The sequence below is a fragment of the Geotrypetes seraphini genome, chromosome 7, assembly GCF_902459505.1.
Source record: "Geotrypetes seraphini chromosome 7, aGeoSer1.1, whole genome shotgun sequence".
Taxonomy (NCBI): domain Eukaryota; kingdom Metazoa; phylum Chordata; class Amphibia; order Gymnophiona; family Dermophiidae; genus Geotrypetes; species Geotrypetes seraphini.
In genome coordinates, this window is record NC_047090.1 from 3,844,380 (window position 1) to 3,862,270 (window position 17,891).

The window sequence follows — 17,891 nt, forward strand, 5'->3', positions numbered from 1 at the left end:
ATGTCATTTCCCTTATCTAGCAGTTACCAGCAGTCATATATGATGTCAAGTAAGATGGTTTGAGTGCTGTGGTATTTTCTGAAACCTGGGGCCTCCCATTTGTTGATGAATGTTTGTAGCTGGGTTAGTGCTGCTTTTTCCAGTATCATAGGGCAGGTTGAAGACAGGCCTGAAGTTGGTTGGTGTGTTTAGGTCAAGGGATGGTTTTTTTAGGATCGGCCTTATGATTGCTGATTTCTTGGACTCTCCAAAAATTGCCCCTTGTAAAAAACTTTTAATCATGATTTCTATTTATAATATACATATACAAATTAATTATAAAGAAAAGAAATTGAACCTCTGATGAAAATTAGATAAGGCAAATAACCCATTTTTAGTCCACTATATGGAGAATGCAGTAGCTGTAAGGCCAGAGGCAAACCCCCCTCCCCCCACCCCCAAGGAAAGATGAATAAATACAAAAGTGACGGGCTAACACTCAATTTATATTAACCTCATTGTTGCATCATATATTTAGAAAAATAAGAAATCAAGTCACATGTCCATGATGAACAAGTTTCCAAATGAGCTGGAACAAACACATATATCTTTTATTTTTATATGTGATCAGAAATTTACAGGGGCAACAAAGGAATAAAGTAATCTTGACAGCTAAGGCCTTTGGCTTCAACTGAAGGACATTTTTTCAGTGATATTGAGTCTGTCTAGACACATCTGAGTAGATATATATTTGGTGACCACAAAAGAGAGCTTGGCATTTAGAAAGATATAATGGCACTTATCTGAGGGAGGTTTTATTTTTATTTTTTATTCTGTAGTTACATTTTGAGTAAGAATCATGTCAGCAAGAGTTGTTCAATTTGAAATGAAACTTCATGCAACTAGAGCAAGATGTGAAAAAGCTGTTCTTATGGTTCTTCTCATTTAATTTGCTGAAATGAAAGAAACAGAAGATTAGGAATTTCATGGCTCAGCAAGATCAGAAATACGTTAGGCTTTTTTATTGTCGGCTGTGGCAGTATTATGTTTATTTAAGATTTGATATACCACTCCTGCATTTTACTGACCTAAGCGGTTTACAAAGTATCAAACTAAAATGAAATTAGGTACTTGAGAAAAACTACCCTGTCCCGAAGGCTCACAATCTAGCTAAAGTACCTGATAAACTAAAAATACGTAATAACAACATCTAATACAAGATCAACATCTAATACAAGATCAAAAATTAAAGAAATAGAAATAATGAAAGAAAATTTAAAAAAAAATTAAAAATAAAACAAATTTAAGAGTTAGAAAAGTCTCTGAAGCGGCCTGATAGCAAATAGTTATATTTTAGTGCAGGTCTTAATACAACTGCCGGCACAGCACACTTCACAGATCTGCCACTGGCAGAGCTTGAGAGCATCAAAGAAATTAACATTTCAAAAACATATCCACTAAAACTGTGAAATAAATAAATCCAAATCAACATGAATCAGTACAAATTAAAGCAGATTGCGGTCCCCATTCCATTCAATTCGGGAGAGCCATTTGAAAAAAATGTGCTTTTAGATGTCTCTTAAAATTTTGAAATGATTCTTCCTTCTTTAACTCTACTGGTAAATTGTTCCACATTATTGGAACCAAGTAGAAAAATGCACCATTTCTGTTTGAGGCAAGGTGAGCCTTTGAGATATGGGGAACAGCTACTCTATTGTCATTTAAAGATCTCAACGAGCGACTAGGTGTGTAAAATAACACTAGAGTAGAGAGATACAATGGTTTGACCCTACAGTAACTCAAATAATGCCCTATGTGCTTGCATCAGGATTTTAAATTTAATTCTAAATTCCATTGGTAACCAATGGAATTTCAAAAATAATGGAGTTACATGATCATAGATTTATGCGTGACCTAACAGCTGAATTGCTGCATTTTGTACTGTTTGTAAATGTTTGTTGCCAAACTGTTATTCCTGCATATACCAAGTTGCCATAATCCAACTTAGATAGAAAAAAAGCATGGATTAAAGTATAATGATTTCTCATCCAGGAAATCTCAAATAGCTCTAAGTTGTCTTAGTGCTCCAAAATCCTTTTGCAACTGTAGATGAAACCTGCTTCTCAAAATTCAAATGACAGTTAATTTCCAAATACTTAAAACTATCCACTATCTCTATATGCTGATGGTGTAGTGAAAGATCTAGTTGTGGTGGTGTCACTGAAATACAACATGCTACTGTTTTTGACATATTCAATGCAGTCCATGTTCCCCCAACCATTCTTCTATCCTATCCAAACCATCCAAAAGAGGGCTCAGAGCCAATGTTGAAGGGGATAAATCATATACCAACAAAATATCATCTGCATAGATATATGTACTGATTCCTAATTCCTGGATTCATCTTGCAAGAGGACTCAAAAATATATTAGAATAGGGGAAAGGGCTTGTGGTACCCCACAGTCCAATAATCTATCACTGGATATTGACCCATCTGTAACTACTCCCGGAGAAAGGCTGCAAACCAATCCCAAACCACTCCTATTACACCTATCTCATGGAGCAATCTCAATAGAAGTTCATGGTCAACTAGATCAAATGCTGAACTCAGATCTAAAGATATTACCATAGCGAAGTTCCCATGATCCAAGACAGAGTGAACTTCACTAAGGAAACCTGCTAAAACTGTCTCAGTACTGTGCATAGTTTAAAATCCTGTCTGTCTTGGATTTAGAACTTTTGTTGACTCAATATAAGAGACTAATTGCTCTAAAACTATCCGCTCTGTCAGTTTTGCTAAAAAGCAAAGATTTGAAACTGGCCTATAACTATCTGGATTAAATATATCTAGATCTTTGTTCTTCAAAATAGGTTTAATAATTGCCTTTTTCCAACATACTGGGACCTTACCCTTATTTAAACTGTTATGTATCATATTTAAAGCCAAAGCCGATAGCCCATGTCTAGAGCACGATAGCCATTGTGACAGGATGAGATCTAACTCACAAAAAGTAACATGCATTTTACTCTAAGGTTTCTCTAGTTTTGTCAAGGTAGGCAGTTGAAAAGTTGACCAGTTTGATTTTCCTATTTTTATACTATCCTCTTTTGATTGATCCCTATCTAACAACATTATTTGATGTTCTATTTTTTCCCCTTGACCGTAAAAGTAAAATTTTTGATAGAAAAAAAAATCAGCTAGCTATAGTAGGCGCTCATAGGAATTCAATGCTGCTGGTGATAAAAATATCTCAAAAAGCAAATTTCATCACTTTCCTCATAATCAAGATAATGGCGGAATAGAAATCACTAATGTAATAATTACCCTGTTTTGCCTGACTAAGTCACATGACACTCTATAACATGCCTTCTTACCATTTCTCTCACCCCAACCATTTCCTGTGAAAATATGAAAGTGTGGAAACCATTTGAAGAACCCTCATAACATGGGGGTAATATTTAGCCAGCAGTGATCAACTTTTTTTTTTTTTTAATGCTGACCACTGGTGTTGAAATTACATCTGAATATTCAGCGCCAAGTCATTTCCGGATTCCAGCATTAAATATCCAAGTATTGGTAGACAGCTGACACTTAAGGGCTGAATATTGGTACTTATCCAGTCAAGTGGTTAAAGTTAAACCAGACAAAGTTTGGAATGCTATTTATATAGTCCTATATGGCTAGTTAAAGCCAGTTAAGGGCATAATATGGGCACTTATCTGGTTAGGTGCCGACTCTGCCCTTGGACTGCCCACATAATAGCCAGTTTCCACTTTATTAGATAGTGCCACCCCTCCAATTTTCCCCCAAGCCCACCCAGCAGCCAGTCACTCTATTGGTGTAGCTGATGAGGATCACCAAGACCCACCAACTGAAGAAATCTGGAGCCGCCCATCCTGTCTATAATGAAGAAGCTAGCAGAGGGCTGCAGCATTTTAAGCAACTGCTTCCGGCACGGCAAGCATGTTTAGTACTGCTAGAGTGCTTCCTGATGTTAATCTTGTGAGATCAGCATTAGGCACACCTCTTCAACTGGTTGGCAGTGTAGGTGACAGTGGCTTAAAGTGCTGCCAGTTAAGTGCTGGCTCTGCCCAAGCTCTGTCCACAGACCACCCCAGCATTATCTAGAAAGTGCCATAGTGGTCATAGCCAATATTCAGTGGTACTGCCCAGTTAAGTGCTACTCAATATTGGCACGGACTAATTCAGCATGATCCCCCCTAGTGTCTAGTAGTTAAGAACTAGGCTGAGGACCAATGGTCTAGAGTAGGAGTTCTCAAACCTGTTTTGAGGATTTGAGCTAGACCAGTTTGCTAGATATCCACAACATACAGATGTGAGGTTAATTTGCATAAGTTTCAGATCTGTAGCAGAATTTATCCGTTATAGCAGGGTTGTCAAAGTCCTTCCTCGAGGGCCGCAATCCAGTTGGATTTTCAGGATTTCCCCAATGAATATGCAAGAGATCTATTAGCATACAATGAAAGCAGTGCATGCAAATAAATCTCATTCATCTTCATTGGGGAAATCCTGACTGGATTACAGCCCTTGAGGAGGGACTTTGACACCCCTACCTTATATGCAAGTCATTGTGGAAAGCTGGAAAACCAGACTTGGAGTCTTCAGGACAGATGTGGGGACATTAACCTTTGCAGTGATACCAACACAGGTGCTTCCATCTTCACCATTTGTCCAGTACTGTTAGCCACAACAGCTTTGCTATCACCATCCTGTTTCAGTCATTCTTACAGAAGCTCACCAGTCCATACACCTCCTCTTCATAGTTCAGAGAATTTTCATCTGTGCAGTGGTTAACAAGGTCAGAGTTAGTACAAGTACTGTCTAACACTGTTCATGAACATTAAAGCATTTTCCTTTTTCATAGGAAAAGGATTTAAGAACATAAGAGTTGCCACTGCTGGGTCAGACCAGTGGTCCATCATGCCCAGCAGTCCGCTCACGCAGCGGCCCTTTTGGTCAAAGATCACTGCCCTAACTGAGACTAGCCCTACCAGCATATGTCCTTGTTCAGTAGAAACTTGTCTAACTTAGTTTTGAATCCCTGGAGGGTGTTTTCCCCTATGACAACCTCCAGGATAGCGTTCCAGTTTTCCACCACTCTCTGGGTGAAGAAGAACTTCCTTATGTTTGTACAGAATCTATCCCCTTTCAACTTTAAAGAGTGCCCCCTTGTTCTCCCTTCCTTGGAGAGGGTGAACAACCTGTCCTTATCTACTAAGTCTATCCCCTTCAGTATCTTGAATGTTTCAATCATGTCCCCTCTCAATCTCTTCTGTTCGAGGGAGAAGAGGCCCAGTTTCTCGCTGTACAGCAGCTCCTCCAGCCCTTTAACCATCTTAGTCGTTCTTCTATGGACCCTCTCGAGTAGTACCGTGTCTTTCTTCATGTACGGCGACCAGTGCTGTACGCAGTACTCCAGGTGACACACCATGGCCCGGTACAACGGCATGATAACCTCCGATCTGTTCATGATCCCTTCTTTATCATTCCTAGCATTTTCTTTGCCCTTTTCGCCGCCGCCGCACATTGTGTAGACGGCTTCATCTACTTGTCTATCAGAACTCCCTAGTACCTTTCCTGGGAGGTCTCTCCAAGTACCGCCCCAGACATCCTGTACTCGTGCTTGAGATTTTTGATACCATAGAACATAGAAACATAGAAGATGACGGCAGAAAAGGGCTACAGCCCATCAAGTCTGCCCACTCTGCTTACCCACCCCCTGTCTATGTCCTAATGACCCAATTTCCTTATCTTGACCCTCGTATGGGATCCCACATGGGTATCCCATTTATTCTTAAAGTCTGGCATGCTGTCTGCCTCGATCACCTGCACTGGAAGCTTGTTCCAATGATCAACCACTCTCTCTGTGAAGAAATACTTTCTGGTGTCGCCATGAAATTTTCCGCCCCTGAGTTTGAGCGGGTGCCCTCTTGTGGCCGAGGGTCCCTTGAGAAAGAAAATATCATCTTCCACTTCGACACGTCCCGTGAGGTACTTAAATGTTTCGATCATGTCTCCCCTCTTCCTACGTTCCTCAAGAGTGTAGAGCTGCAATTTGTTCAGTCTCTCTTCGTACGAGAGACCCTTGAGCCCCGAGATCATCCTGGTGGCCGACCGTTGAACCGATTCAATTCTGCGCACATCTTTACTGTAATGTGGCCTCCAGAATTGCACACAGTACTCCAGATGAGGTCTCACCATGGCCCTGTACAACGGCATTATGACTTCAGGCTTTCGGCTGACGAAACTTCTATTGATACAACCCAATATCTGCCTTGCCTTAGATGAAGCCTTCTCCACTTGATTGGCAGTTTTCATGTCTGCACTGATGATTACTCCTAAATCTCGTTCTGCTGAAGTCCTAGTTAAAGTTTCTCCGTTCAAGAAGTACGTCCTGCATGGATTTCTGCTTCCGAGGTGCATGACCTTACATTTCTTAGCATTGAAGCCTAGCTGCCAGGTTGAGGACCAACTTTCCAATGTAAGCAGGTCCTGCGCCATATAATTCTGTAAACTGCATTCACTTACTATATTACATAGTTTGGCGTCATCGGCGAATAATGTTATTTTACCTTGAAGCCCTTGAGTCAGATCCCCTATGAATATGTTGAAAAGGAGTGGACCCAGGACCGAGCCCTGCGGCACTCCATTGGTCACCTCCGATGTTTTAGAGAGGGTACCATTAACCACCACCCTCTGAAGTCTGCCACTCAGCCAATCATTGACCCATGCAGAGTGTCTCTCCTAACCCCATCGATTCCATCTTGCTTAGCAGCCTGCGGTGTGGGACACTGTCAAAAGCTTTCCTGAAGTCCAGGTACACGACGTCCAAAGACTCTCCCAAGTCCAACTTTCTTGTTACCTAGTCAAAGAAGCTGATGAGATTGGATTGGCAGGACCTACCCTTGGTGAATCCATGCTGACTGGGATCCCGAAGATTCCCTTCATTCAAGATTGTGTCCAATTTGCTTTTAATTAGTGTTTCCATGAGTTTGCACACTATTGATGTGAGACTCACCGGTCTATAATTCGCAGCCTCTGCCCTGCAACCCTTTTTATGCAGAGGAACGACATTAGCTAATTTCCAGTCCAGGGGAACTTTCCCCTTACTTAGGGAGAGATTGAATAGCTCAGCCGACGGTTTCGCCAGGACATCGCTCAATTCTCTGAGCATTCTTGGGTGCAAATTGTCTGGTCCCATGGCTTTGTTCACCTTGAGTCTTGCCAGTTCACTGTAAACTTCACCTGGTGTGAACTCAAAATTCTGAAACGGGTCTTCTGTGCTTTGTGTTGCCTTCAACTGGGGACCGTGTCCCGGTGCCTCACAGGTGAAGACTGAGCAGAAGTATTCATTCAGTAGTTCGGCTTTATCGGAATCTGCTTCCACGTAACTTCCGTCCGACATGCATCACTTTACACTTATCCACGTTGAATCTCATCTGCCATGTCGATGCCCATTCCTCGAGCCTGGTTATGTCACGTTGTAGATCTTCGCAATCCCCCTGCATTTTCACTACTCTGAATAACTTTGTGTCGTCCGCAAATTTAATCACCTCGCTCGTCGTACCTATGTCCAGATCATTTATAAAGATGTTGAAGAGTTCCGAAGATGTTGAAGAGCACCGAGCCCTGCGGCACCCCACTGGTGACGCTCTTCCAGTCTGAGTATTGCCCATTTACTCCCACTCTCTGTTTCCTATTCTCCAGCCAGTTTTTAATCCACGTGAGTATTTCTCCCTCAATTCCATGGCTCGCAATTTTCCGAAGTAGTCGTTCATGCAGAACCTTGTCGAATGCCTTCTGAAAGTCCAGATGTACAATGTCGACCGGGTTGCCCTTGTCTATCTGCTTGTTTATTCCCTCGAAGAAGTGCAGCAAGTTTGTCAAACAAGATCTGCCTTTGCTGAAACCATGCTGGCTGGTCCTCATCAGTCCATCGAGGTGATCGAGGGTGATCAGCGCCTCTATCATCTGTAGTTTCCCGGGTATCCCATCGAACCTTTTTTGAAGATCGGTGTAACATTCGCCACCTTCCAGTCCTCTGGAATCTTTCCTGTTTTAATTGACAGATTGGCTATTAGTTGAAGCAGTTCATCTATGATCCCTTTCTGTTCCTTGATGACCCTCGGATGGATGCCATCCGGTCCCGGGGATTTATCGCTCTTTAGCCTATCGATCTGCCTGTATACCTCTTCTAGACTGACCGTAGACCTTGTCAGTTTCCCGTTTTTGCTTCCAGCATATAGCATGATGCTGTGTATATCCTCTTTGGAAAATATGCAAAAAAATGTGTTCAGTCTATCAGCGATTCCTTGGTCATCCAATGGTCCCATCGCTTCCTTCGTGGGTCGTTTCCCTTTAATATATCGAAAGAACGGCTTGAAGTTTTTTGCCTCCTTGGCTATTTTTTCCTCGTAGTCTTTTTGCTACTTTTACCACCTTATGGCACCTGTGTTGATGTTGTTTATGCTTATTCCAGTCTTCATCTATTTTTGGTCTTTTCCATTCCTTAAACAAAGTTTTTTGTCTTTAATCGCTTCCTTAACCTCTACAGTGAGCCACGCCGGTTCTTTATTCTTTTTTCTTTGATGCCTTGTTGATACGTGGTATATATAGATTTTACGCCTCGGTGACCATATTCTTAAAAAGAGACCAAGCTTGCTCCAGCGTCTTTATAGTGTTTATCCTCTTCTTAATTTTCTTCCCCACCATGCATCTCATCCCTTCGTAATTTCCTTTTCGGAAGTTTAGAGCCGTGGCTGTCGTTCTGGACCAACGTTTTGTCCCTATTTCCAGGTTGAAGCATATCATATTGTGATCACTGTTTCCCAGCGTCCCTTCTACTTCTACATCCTGTGCCAGTCCTCGCAGCCCATTTAGAACTAGGTCCAGAATTGCGTTTCCTCTTGTGTTTTCCTTGACAAGTTGTTCCAGGAAGCAATCGCCTACAGTTTCCAGGAACATGGTCTCTCTAGCATAGCCGGAGGTGCCTAGGTTCCAATCTATCCCCGGATAGTTGAAGTCGCCCATGATAACTGCGTTGCTTCCCTTGCATTTGCGTTTAATCTCATCCATCATTTCTTCATCAATTTCTTCGGACTGCCCTGGGGGTCGGTAGTAGATGCCTATCCTTGTTTCTGGTCCATTTGTTCCTGGAATTTTGACCCATAGAGACTCTAACTTATTTGTCCGTTGTGGCATGTTCTCTCCAGTAGATTCAATTCCCTCTTTGACGTATATGGCAATGCCTCCTCCTTTTTGAGCCACTCTGTCTCTGTGGTATAGTCTGTATCCCGGTAGCACCATGTCCCAGACATTTTCATCAGTCCACCATGTTTCCGTGATGCCAATGATGTCGATTTCATCCTTTTGTGCCACAGCTTCTAATTCACCCATCTTATTTCTAAGGCTCCTTGCATTTGTGTACATACACTTGAGTTTGCAGCCTGTTCCCTTCTTGCGTGTCCTTCCTTCTTGTGTCCCTTTTGTTCTGTCTTGTCTGTGATCTGGTGAGTCTTCCCCTCCATCTTCCTGCACGGTATCCTCCGGAAATACCGGTTCCCGAATCATTGACTCTGTCGACTATCGGCTTTCTCCTTCTTCCTAGTTTAAAAACTTCTCAACTTCTCTCTTGATGTTGCTTGCAAGTAGCCTTGTTCCGTCTGTGCTTAGGTGGAGTCCGTCCTTCCTAAATAGCTTTCTCTTCCCCCAGAACATCATCCAGTTGCGCACAAAGTGGAAACCTTCCTCACACCAGCGTCGCATCCACGGCGTTGACTGCCTGCAGCTCCATCTGTCTCTTCTGCCCTGGGTACCAGCAGGATCTCCGAGAATGCTATCCACTGCGTTCTGATCTTCAGCTTCCCTCCTAGCATCTGGAACTGGTCCTTCAGTACTTCTCTGTTGTAGTTCCTGTTGCTCACAATCTTAATGCTAAAATTTAGCCAGTAATTTCCCATCCACATTAATTAAAGAAATAGGCCTGTAATTTGAAACCAATGTAGCATCCTTATTTGGCTTTGGCAAAACAATCGTTAACGAATCTGCCGTAGTACCTTTAATACAACCTTTATTTAGTTGAGTCAAATACAAATTTAATAAATGGGGTAAGAGAGTACTTTGAAATGTCTTATAAAACTCTACAGTATAGCCATCACCACCTAGAGCGGTCCCAACTCTAAGAGATTTCAATGCTGTTTGTAATTCTTTTAATGATATAGGTTCTTCTAAACTTCTTTTTATATGATCAGGAACTTTTGGTCCCTCAATTAAATTCAAAAACTCAAAGCCATCCTTTTCCCTATCTAAATAAGGCTCAGAAGAATAAAGCTCTTTAAAAAAATTTAAAAATTGTTCTAAAATAGGACCAATTTGAGAATGTGTATTTCCTTTTTCATCTTTAATTATACTTATTTTTGCTTTCCTTTTCTTGACTTTAAGATAATTAGCCAGTAATCTTCCCGCCTTATTAGAGCTTCCATAATACAAAGCTTGCTGTACAAAGATATCATTCCTTACTAGTTTAGAAGAAATCTCATTGTACTTACATTTAGTTTTTAAGAGAGCTTGTAATGTAGAATATTCCCATTTATCAATTAATTTTGACTCTAAAATCTTTACTTCTTGTTCTAAATTAGAGAATTGTTTTTTTATTTGTTTCTTAACATCCCATAAAATTTCCATAGAGATTTCCTCTGTTATTAATTTGAAAATATTCATCCATCTTTACTTGAAATTCTTCACAAAATTTTGAATCTGTAAGCAAAGCATTATCAAATCTCCATATTGGTCTACTATTATCTTGATCAATAACATTAAATTCAACCCACACATCTCCATGATCAGAAAAAATGATTGTATCTATGGAGGCCTGAATTATTTGATGTACTAAATGATCTGAAATAAAAACATAATCAATTCTTGAAAATGATTTATGAACATGGGAACAAAAAGAAAATTCCCGATCATTAAAATGAAGAATGCGCCATATATCTATTAACTTAGAAGATTGTACAAAATTATCTAAACCTAATGACTTTATAATTTTACTAGGCTTTTTATCCATTACAGGATCCATAACAGCATTAAAATCTCCTGCCACTACTAAATTAGAAGCAGCCAGTGGCAAAACCATCTTTTGAAGAGATACAACTCGCTGCTCTTGTCGGCTTTGGGCCTTCCTCTCTGCCGGGTCCTGTCTTCATAGAAAAATGAAGTAGGAAGGACCCGGCAGAGGAGAAGGCCTGAAGTCAATAAGAGCAGCAAATCATGAACTCTACTACTGCCGGAAGAAATTCAAGATGCCGGCCCTTGGAGCACTCTTCTGGTACGCTGCTGAGGGAAGGTGAGGGGAAGGGAGGGAGGTGCATGGGTCAGAAGGGGAAGATATTCCAAGACCTCACCCCGGCGCAGGTCACATGAGGTCCCAAAAATATTGGGAGTGCTTGGGCATCCATAGCACCCACAGAGCTAGCGCCTATGATGAGATATGGTTTGAACACTTTCCTCATCTTCCCTCCTTCATTATAGCTGCTTGGTCCTGACAGGTTGTGCTTCACAAGCCAGCTGCCTGAGAAGGAAGAGCCAGCATCAGAGGAGGAAGGAGGGAAGTACAGCACTTTCCCTCCTGGCACTGCTGCTTGATACTGATGTTGGCCCTCCCTCCTTGTGGCAGCTGCCTATGAATATTTTCCAATCTCATTTATTTTTTTATGTACTCCTTAACCTTAGCTATATAAAAGCATTTCAACTGTTTCCTCTAAGCCAGGGGTGTCAAAGTCCCTCCTCGAGGGCCACAATCCAGTCGGGTTTTCAGGATTTCCCCAATGAATATGCATGAGATCTATTTGCAGGCACTGCTTTTATTGTATGCTAATAGATCTCATGCATATTCATTGGGGAAATCCTGAAAACCCAATTGGATTGCTCCCCTCGAGGAGGGACTTTGACACCCCTGCTCTAAGCTGAGAAGGAGTCCTCCACCTGCTAGTCAGAAATGCTGTTTCACTATCACATTTTCAGCAGTGAGGAACAGGCAATCTCTCCAGGTCTTCAAGGAACCTGCCTGTCCCTAGCAATATTGAAGTATTCCCCCCCCCCCCCCCTCTCCGTGCAGTAATGCATTTGGTGGACTCCTATTGGCTTTGAAAAAAACAGTTCTTTGGACTTATCAGACCCGAGCAGTAGCGTCGGAGGAGGGAGGAGAGAACTGGCCTGGAAGGGCAGGGCTTGGGGGCACCAAAATAGAAATGGATTAGATTCCAGTTCCAATACAGAAATGGGTCCAGAGTGCTATAAAATCTTGAGCCAGCCCTGTTTCTCATTGTTGGCAATGAGCTAGAGAACTGATTGAACAGCATGACATTGGACGGATGCTTACCTGAAGTGCTCGTCCTTTCGTCTCTATGGGCAGAGTGATTGCAGAAATGGCACAGAGGAAACACACTGAAGCAAACAGGCAGAGGGCACCCAGCATTGAAGCACTCATCAGAACCTGCAGGTTAAGAGCAATAAAATCAGACTATTATGAGTTTTAACAATGACATATAATGCGATGAGATGTTAGAAAATTAATCTTGCTCCTCTCATGACTGTTTTTGATTAGAAAAGGTGCAGAGAAGGGCGACAAAAATGATAAAAGGGATGGGACAACTTCCCTAGGATGAAAGGTTAAATTAGCAGCTAGGGCTCTTCAGTCTGGAGGAAAGATGGCTCAGGAGTGATATGACAGATGTGAATCACTTGTTTATTCTTTCCAAAAATATTACGACTAGGGGGCATTTGATGAAGCTACCAAGTACAGTAGTAGATTTAAAACAAACTGCAAAAAATATTTCTTTGCCTAACATGTAACTAAACTCTAGAATTTGTTGCTGGAGGATGCGGCAAAAGCAGTTAGCAGGGTTTTTTAAAAAATGCATGGATAATTTCCTAAAACAAAAAGTCCATAAGCCGTTAAGGAGATGGCTTGAGGAAATCCATTGCTTATACTTGGGATAAAATTTGTTTTACTTCTTGGGATCTTGCCAGGTACTTACTTGTAACTTGGGTTAGCTACTGTTGGAAACAGGATACTGGTCTGTCCCAATATCTGACAACTCTTATCAGTGGTGTAGTATGGCCCGGGGGGTGCTGACTGCCCCAGGCACCATCTTCATGAGGGGGAGGGCACCAGCACCTCTCTTCCTCTCTGTTCCCCCATGCACCTCTTGAAATGTTTGCTGGTGCGAGCAGCATCTTCCACTTCCTGCTCACGCCAGCCTGTGCTCCCTTCTGCTGTCACGTCCTGGTCACGTGACATCAGAAGGTAGCAGAGGCCAGCGCAAGCAGCAGGTGAAAGATGCTGCTCGCACCAGCAAACATTTCAAGAGGTGCATGGGGGGGGGGGGGGGTTGTGGATGCTCAAGCGATGGGGAAGAATAGGGGTACATGGTGCAGCTGGGAAGAATAGGGGGTGCATACGATGTGGCGATGTGGGGTGCCAATCTCCCTCGCTACACCACTGACTCTTCTGTTCTTGATTTTAAAATGTTACTGATTTAGTTTGGATGAAGCAGTGTGAGAGATATGTTAGTCTGCTTTAAAGATTAATCAATAAAAATGGGGGGAAAAAAAGGTGACACCTTTGTATTTGATTAACTTAAAATATTTTTGACTAGCTTTCAGAAGCCAAAGCCTCCTTCCTCAAGTCAGGACAGGATGAGCAAGAATGGCAATATCAAAATTTGTAAGTGAAACAAAGCATTCCAGCGACAGTCTCAAGAGGAAATGTAGGAGTGAAGTGAAACGAGGGATGTTCAGAAGGTGACAAAACATCAGCATTTGTTAAGTCCTTTCTTGACAGTTGCAAAGTCTCTCATTATTTTAAGGTACAAGTCATCTCTCCCTGTTTTTTTCACACCCTTACCTTTTCCCTCTAAACTGACATTGGACTGCTTTTGTGATTCATTATAGTTTCTAATATTGCCGTGTTTTGCTCTCACCTATGTAAGGAACCAAAAGCTAGTCAAAATGTATTAAATTAGTTCTATAAAAAGATATCGCTTATTTTCCCAGTTTTGTTTTTATTTTTATTTATTAACCGATTTAGTTTGAAATTTCTTTATTGAGGGGAACTATTCTTTTTGTAATTTATTGTACTATGATTTTGATTTGGTTTACATAAAAAGGATAAGGTAGAAGGTTTGCCAATGTCCCATTAACCCAACCTCCATTTCTAAGATAGAAGAAAGAGCAGAGTTACTAGGATTATTTTGAGTGATAAATCACCTGGACCAGATTGCATCCGTCCCAAAGTACATGAAATTGCGGATCTGTTGTTAGTGATCTGTAACTTGTCGCTAAAATCATCTGTAGTACCTGAAGATTGGAGGGTGACCAATATTACATCAGGTTTTTTTTTTTTAAGGGTTCCAGGAGAGATCCAGGGGATTACAGGCCAGTAAGCCTGACTTCAGTGCTGGGAAAAATAGTGGAAACAATTATAAAAAAAATACAATTGTGGAACATGTAGACATACATGATTTAATGAGACAGAGTCATGCTGAGGGAGGTCTTGTCTCACAAATTTGCTTGATTTCTTTGAAGGTGTGAATAAAGGCAAGCCGACCGATGTAGTGTATCTAGATTTCCAGAAAGCTTTTGACAAAGTTCCTCATGACAGGCTCCTGAGAAAATAGAAGAGTTATGGGACAGGAGACAATGTTCTATTGTGGATTAAGGATTGGTTATCAGACAGAAAACAAAGGGTAGAGTTAAATGGCCATTTTTCTCAATGGAGGAGAGTAAACAGTGGAGTGCCGTAGGGGTCTGTACTGGGACCGGTGCTATTTAACTTATTTATAAATGAACTGCAAATTGGAACTATGAGTGAGGTGATTCAATTTGCAGATAACACTAAACTGTTCAAAGTTGTTAAAATGCATGCGGCCTGTGAAAAACTGCAGGAAGGAAATTGGAAGACTGGGTGTCCAAATGGCAGATGAAGTTTAATGTGGACACATGCCAATTGATGCATATTGGGAAAAATAATCCAAATCATAGTTACTAGATGCTAGGGTCCACCTTAGGGGTCAGTGCTCAAGAAAAAGATCTAAGTGTCATTGTGGACAATACCCTTAAACCTTCTGTCCAATGGGCGGCGGCAGCCAAGAAACCAAACAATATGCTAGGAATTATTAGAAAAGGGATGGTAAACAAAACTAAGAATGTTATAATGCCTCTGGTGTGACCTCATCTTGAGTATTGAATTCAGTTCTGGTCTCCTTATCTCAAAATAGATATAGCAGCATTAGAAAAGGTTCAAAGAGCGACCAAGATGATAAAGGGGATGGAACTCCTCTCATATAAGGAAAGACTAAAGAGGTTAGGGGTTCTTCAGCTTGGAAAAGAGATGGCTGAGGGGAGATATGATTGAAGTCTACAAAATCCTGAGTGGTGTAGAATGGGTACAAATGGATCAATTTTTTACTACAGCAGACCCTCAATATTCGGGGGGGGGGGGGGGGTTAGGGGCAGAGCCGGCCTGCGAATATTGAAATATCATGGATAACTTTCAGGGCCAGCTCTGACCCACCCCGCCTCCCTCCTGCATCCTGAACCTTCCCCAGACCTTATGTGGTGGTATAGCGGCGATATCAATCGTCCTATGCTCCTGTCCTGTGCAGAACCATCATCAAAATGGGAACTCATGGCAGCCATTTTGATGATGACTTTGCACAGGGTAGGAGTGTAGGACAATCAATCCTGCCCCCGCATCGCTGCTAGACCACCAGGTAAGGTCTGGGGAAGGTCCAGGATGCAGCATTTCAAAAAAAAAAAAAATCATGAATAACCGAATTTGCAGGTACTGAAACCGCGGATTCGGAGGAGGTACTGTATATCAAGGAACACTCAATGAAGGGAACACTCAATGAATGGAACACTCAATGAAGTTACAGAGTTCAAAGGCTTCCTCAAAAATAGAACATACAGAGTCAAATCTAAAGACATTCTATCTGAACCATGGTCTAATCCATGTGGAGTACCACAAGGCTCTCCCCTCTCTCCCACACTTTTCAACCTATTCATATCCTCCCTAGGCACCACCCTAGACGCTCAAAATATTACTTCTCTCAGCTACGCGGACGACATTACCATCCTCCTTCCATTCGACATACATAACCCAATCTCCACAGAACGCCTGAAAACTACATTGGAAACAGTGGATAAATGGATGATAGATCATAAGTTGAAGCTGAACTCTGACAAAACCAAATTCTTATTACTAGAGAAGGACAAAAAACCATCCCTAACAGAACTGGAAGTAAACTCAATCAAGTACCCTATACAGAACTCCCTCAAAATCCTTGGAATACACTTAGACAGATGCTGCACAATGCAAACACAAATCCAAAAAATCACCCAAAAAGCATTCTTCACAATGCAAAATTTAAGAAAAATCAGAAAATTCTTTAAAAAAGACCAATTCAGGATCATTGTCCAATCCCTGGTACTAAGTATCGTCGACTATTGCAACAGCCTCTACTTACCCTGCCCGACCAACACAATAAAAAAACTACAGACCATCCAGAACACAGCCCTCAGACTCATATATTCACTCAGCAAATACGACCACATTACCAATGCATACCTAGAATCTCACTGGCTACCAATAAAAGCAAGAACACAATTCAAACTCTACTGTCTCATTTTCAAAGTAACCCATGGCACGGCACCCAGTTACCTAAATAACCGTTTTCATTACTTGGGATACCAAGAAAAAGGAGAACACAGAACCTCTTCACCTATCCACCACTCAACGGTACCTGTCGTAAGAAACTCTATGACAACCTCCTGGGGACACAGGCAGCCAAAATAGACTCTGATATCTCTAAATTACTGACCAAAACAACAGACATAAAAGAGTTCCGCAAAGAAATAAAAACACTACTGTTCAAAAAATATCTCCCATCACTCTAACCACCGCCCAATGAGTTCCCAATCAACGACTTCGGAATCACTCATCCATATTACCTCTTTGTCTGTGATCAAGAATATACTGTAACTCTTCTACACTACACCCGACTTAACTGATCGAGTTGACATGTATTACTTCTGTAAAATGCATTATCTTCTACTATATGTATTATCTTCTGAAATAAGTAATATCTTCTGTGAAATTGTAATATCATAACTCTTCACTGTTCCTGTAACTTACTCCTATCCTGAAATGTAATTCTACTGGAATGACCCAGATATTTTCTATATTGTAATCCGCCTAGAACCGCAAGGCACAGGCGGAATAGAAATCCCTAATGTAATGTAATGTAATGTAAAACTTTTAAAACCAATAGGAGGAAATATTTTTCACTCAGAAAATAGTTATGCTCTGGTATGCATTGCCAGAGGATGTGGTAAGAACGGTTAATGGAGCTGGCAATAACTTCCAGATTTGTTCAGGCACTTACGAAAGCTCCTTACTTGTGCTATAAATGGTGCTACCATAGCACCAATACGACACAATGATCCACTTGTTCCCATTCCCACGGCTCGCATGACAGTAGGATAAACCTATAGCAAGGTGTAAGAAAAATGGCATTAGTGTACTTACAGTTAGACCCAAAGTGCTGCTAACATGGTATCTGTCACCTTATTCTTATTCCATACAAAACTTTATGAACATTGTTATACAAATCTGAGACCCCCCTTCTTCTCCCTTCTTTTATCACAGTATAACTAATGGTTTCAAGTCCAGTGCCAAGGAGGAAAAAAAGCCTCAGAGAACAGGGATCTGAGGCTTTTCCCCCTCCTTGTTTAAATGTTGTTGGCACTGGACTTGAAACCACTAGTAATACTGTGATAAAAGAAGGGAGCAGGTATATATTTTGTGATCGAATTTAAAGGAACCTAC

At 41.4% G+C, this 17,891-nt stretch overlaps 1 protein-coding gene across 3 annotated transcripts in view; it reads right to left on the reverse strand.

Moving 5' to 3' along the window:
• Positions 1-573: 573 nt before the first annotated feature.
• The window catches only part of SVOPL (SVOP like), a 96,145-nt gene continuing 78,827 nt past the window's right edge, over positions 574-17,891 (reverse strand). For 2 of the 3 annotated variants that reach the window (XM_033950734.1, XM_033950733.1), the window contains 3 exons: positions 17,449-17,551; positions 12,381-12,494; positions 574-932 (listed from right to left, as the gene is read on the reverse strand). In XM_033950734.1, the coding sequence (XP_033806625.1) occupies positions 925-932; positions 12,381-12,494; positions 17,449-17,551 (225 nt within the window). In that variant the 3' untranslated portion in view covers positions 574-924. The remainder of the gene's footprint in view (positions 933-12,380; positions 12,495-17,448; positions 17,552-17,891) is intronic. The other variant, XM_033950735.1, reaches the window with a different exon arrangement.